The following is a 4,613-nucleotide window of genomic DNA, read 5'->3' as shown; positions in this document are numbered from 1 at the left end:
CAGTGTAAGTATCTGGCATTAAGCATTTTGATTATAATATTAAGTGCCTGAAATTTGCTTTTGGTTTCTGAAGCATCCATTTTAAACATAACCTTGTCAAATAACCAAATTATCAGTTGTATCACACAGATACTATATAAACACCAAGGTTACTCCCACCCATGAAGTTCTTCTTTCAGAAAGCCTTGAGTACATAGATACATGGCCACATGTATGAACCTACTCTCCCCTTACCATAACCTAGTTCCATGCTAATGTTTTGTTTTTTAATTGTTTGTATTAAAGTATACTTGATATAAAATGTTACTTCAATTTCTGCTGTACAGCAAAGTGACCCATTCATGCATATATATACTTTTTTTCCCTTTTTTTTTCATACTTTCTCCCACAATGTTCTAAGCCAAGAGATGAGATATAGTGTTTTAAATTCATGAATAAAGAGTGAACTAGGTGTTCCTATTGTTGTTCAGTGGTGATGAACCCAAGTAATATCCATGAGGATGTGTGTTCAATCCAAGAATTGCTCAGTGGGTTAAGGATCTGGCGTTGCCATGAGCTGCAGTGTAGGTCACAGACTTGGCTTGGATCTGGCATTGCTGTGGCTATGGCATAGGCTGGAAGCTATAGCTCTGATTCAACCCCTAGCCTTGGAAATTCCATATGCCATGGATGCAGCCCTAAAAAGATAAAAAAGGGGGGGGGAGTAAACTGGAAGTATCCTAGCCACCTCACCTGCCCAACACAATAAAGGCAGGGCCCCTAGCTGGTCCTCTATTTTTCTCTATCCATCTCTCTCTAGGAGAGACATACCTGTATGGCCCTTGGGCATGTGGTGTATCCTCTAGGACTTGTGAATTTATGTTTTTGACATTTACCAATAATTACTGATGAGATGCATCATGCATTCCTAAGAAGAAGCACAGGACCAATTCAGCCAAGCATAGACTTGGTCAAGAAAATATCTGTGAGATCTTGTCAAAAGTAACATTGGCCCAGGTGAGTGTGTCAGACTTTCCTAGCCAACAGCATTAGTATCAACAGGCTGAGAATTAAATGGAGCAATGATACTGTCTTCACTGTGAAGAACAGAGGTAAATGTAATAATGAAAGAAGTGATGGATGAAAGTAACATCTGAATTTTGTATTTCCTCAGCAATGAAACTCCATAGATGGCCTTAGTTTTCAAGTATAGTCCCCTCTCCCCATAGGAGTAAAATAGGTAATGATCATTCAGAAAAATTAGGGTAAAACTCCTTGTGATGATGTTTCTTATTTAGAGTGAACCAGCAGAATCCTAGCCACCAACCTGCACAGCAAAATATAGCCAGAGCTCCTAGTTGCTGCTCTCTTTTTCTCTCCATCTCTTTCTATCAGAGACCTACCTGCATGGCCCTACATTTGGTGTATCCTCTAGGACTTGTGAATTTATTCATTTAATGTTTACCAATAAATATTGCTGAGATGCATAATGCATTCCTAATAAGAACCACAGGGCCAATCCAGCCACAGCAGAGACTTGGTCAAGAAAATGCCTATGAGATCTTGTCACAAATAACACAGGACAGGTGAGTGTGTCAGACATTCCTAAACAACAGCATTAATATCAACAGGCTGAGAATTAAATGGAATAATGTTATGGTCTTCACTGTGAAGAAAAGAAGTTAAGGTAATAATGAAAGAAATGATGGACAAAAGTAAAATCTGAACTTCATATTTCCTCTGCAATGAAATTACATAAGTGTCCTTAGTTGTCAAGTATAGTTTTCCCCTCCATATGAATAAAACACTTAATGATCATCCCTGCAGAAAAATTAGGGTAAAACTCCTTGTCATGGGGTTTGTCATTTGGTAACATATTATTTTTAAGAAATTTCAGTTGTCCAATGTAAATTAGGGACATTTTCAAATATTTCTGAACCAAGTCTGGAAAAACATTGGGAATATATGAATATGGACAAAGGGAAAAACTGTCTCTATATCAGGCAGAGCAAAAGCTTAATAAAGTGAGTTCCTTAAATTGTGTGGAGGAGTTTAATCCAAGAAAATCTGAATTCCAGGAAATAAAGAGAATGAACAAGTTCTATGTCAACAATCTGGTTAAAGTACAGCAAGTTCTAGCCCTAAGGCTTTGAGCCCTAATGTGATGAGTATATTTTTAGCCCAGGACAATGGGCCCTTACATAGCTGCCATCCCAGTGATTCTTCTCAGAGCCCTCTTTATGTCTTTGTTCCTCAGACTGTAGATGAAGGGGTTCAGCATGGGTGTGACCACAGTGCACATCACCGAGGCAGCTGCACTTGAGTGTGAGCTGTGGGTAGCAGAAACACTAAGGTATACACCTAAGACTGTGCAATAAAATAAGGAGACAACTGAGAGGTGAGATGCACAGGTGGAAAATGCTTTATACTTTCCCTGCACTGACGAGATTCTTCTTATGGAGGAAACTATCTTAGAATATGAGTAAAGAATTCCAGTGAGGGAAGCACCAGCATACACCCCAGCTGCAAAATACATCACTATGTCATTAAGAGAGGTGTCAGAACAGGCAAGTTGTACCACCTGATTAATTTCACAGAAAAAGTGGGGGATTTCCAATTCTGTACAAAAGGAGAGCCACGACACCATTATGCTTTGTAATAAGGAATTCAGGGCAGTCATGATCCAGGATGCCAGAACCAGCAGTCCACAGAGCAAGGGTTTCATGATGACTGTGTAGTGTAGGGGGTGGCAGATGGCCACAAAGCGGTCATAGGCCATCACAGTCAGGAGGAGCATGTCCAATGTTGCAAAGAGTATGAAAAAATACATTTGGATGATGCAACCTTCATATGTGATAACTTTGTTCTGTGTCCAGATATTTTGTAGCATCTTTGGGATAGTGGTGGAGGTGAAACAGATGTCCACAAAGGACAAGTTGGAGAGGAAGAAGTACATGGGTGTGTGGAGTTGGGAGTCTTGGCTGACGGCCAGCATGATGAGCAGGTTTCCAAACACAGTGATCAGGTACATGGAGAGGAAAAGCCCAAATATGAGAGGCTGTAATTCTGGTGCCTTTGATAATCCCAGAAGATAAAATTCTGAAATTCGTGTATCATTCTCTGGCTTCATGTGGTAGAGGTAACTACCAGGAAACAGAAAAAATAACATGACCAGTTTCTTAAAAATTGGCATTGCATGGAGTTCCCCTATGGTTCAGTAGCTTAAGGATATGGCATTTTCACTGCAGCAGCCCAGGTCTCTGCTGTGGTGCAGGTTTGGTCCCTTGTCCAGGAACTACAACATGCTGTGGGGTTGGCCAAACAAATAGCATTGCAAAATGGCTGAAAATCTACAATTTTTATTTTGCATTCCAATACTTCAAAAATTTTTTATGGAAATTTCCCTTTCAAGTGATCCCCTGAAACATCTCTGAATAGGAATGTCTATCCCACATTCAGATTTTCCCCTGCATTGTCATGCATTCTACACTTTTAATAAGGAATTTTGTCATGCATTTGGGAATCAAATTGAGGAATGAGCAACTTCTTGACAAAGAGTAGAGAGTGCTAATAGACAATAGTCTATATATTTCAATGATGCAGAAAGAATATCAGCAAGTAAAATAACACACAAATCATTAGATGGCAATGATGCTATGAGAAAAACATGGAATGAAGCACAGAGTTAGCAGATCTAATTTTTTTTTTTCTTTTTAGGGCCACACCCATGGCACATGGAGGTTTGGAGTTTCCCAGGCTAGGGATAGAATCAGAGCTACAGCTGCCAGCCTATGCTACAGCCATAGCAGCACCAGATCTGAGCCATGTCTGTAACCTACACCACAGCCCATGACAATCCCTGATTCTTAACCCACTGAGCAAGGCCAGGGATTGAACCTGCAACCTCATTGTTCCTAGTAGAATTTGTTTCCACTGTGCCATGATGGGAACTCCAGGTCTAGTCTTTTTAAATGCATGATTTGGTAGACTGAAAAACATTTGAATACAGACTGCATGGAAGAGAGAACAGAAGACATGAGTCTATCTGGGGGAAGCACATGCTGGGTAGAAAGAACACCAGGAAAAATATTCTGAAAAGGCACTCATTTCAGAAAATTGAGGCTGGAAAGTAAGCCACTGTGTCCAGGGGAAAGTACAAGAGGGAGAATGATGATAGCTGGTGTCAGAGAATTTGGAGAAATGAGGTGGCCTCTTTGCCAAAGCTGAAACTTCAAGTCACAGAAGTCCCTAGTTCCCATGTCTGATAAAGTTTATCAATTTTGTCTCCAAGAAATGCTGCAACAATGAGATCCTACAGTCTATCCCAGGGAACTATATCCAGGGTCTTAGGATAGACCATGATGGAAGATACTATAAGAAAGGGAGTGTGTGTGTGTGTGTGTGTGTGTGTATAAATGACTGGGTCACTATGCTATACAGAAGAAATTAACACGAGGTGTTCCTGCTGTGGCTCAGTGGTTAATGAATCCGACTAGGAACCATGAGGTTGCAGGTTCTATCCCTGGCCTTGCTCAGTGGGTTAAGGATCTGGCATTGCCATGAGCTGTGGTGTAGGTTGCATATGCAGCTCAGATCCCATGTTGCTGTGTCTCTGGTGTAGGCTGGCGGTTACA

General features: G+C 40.7%; 1 protein-coding gene across 1 annotated transcript; it reads right to left on the bottom strand.

Moving 5' to 3' along the window:
- Positions 1-2,176: 2,176 nt before the first annotated feature.
- LOC110259035 (olfactory receptor 7A17-like) lies at positions 2,177-3,109 on the bottom strand. The gene has a single exon (XM_021082330.1). The coding sequence runs from the start codon at positions 3,107-3,109 to the stop codon at positions 2,177-2,179; it is 933 nt and encodes a 310-aa protein (XP_020937989.1).
- Between the last annotated feature and the right edge of the window lie 1,504 nt (positions 3,110-4,613).

This window comes from Sus scrofa, chromosome 2, assembly GCF_054392235.1.
Source record: "Sus scrofa isolate SSC_HxYL_T2T_F1_AM1 chromosome 2, Sscrofa_HxYL_maternal_Yorkshire_Landrace_v2.0, whole genome shotgun sequence".
NCBI classification, from domain to species: Eukaryota; Metazoa; Chordata; class Mammalia; order Artiodactyla; family Suidae; genus Sus; species Sus scrofa.
Note: the sequence above shows the minus strand (reverse complement) of the source record. Positions and strands in the feature narration are given on the sequence as shown.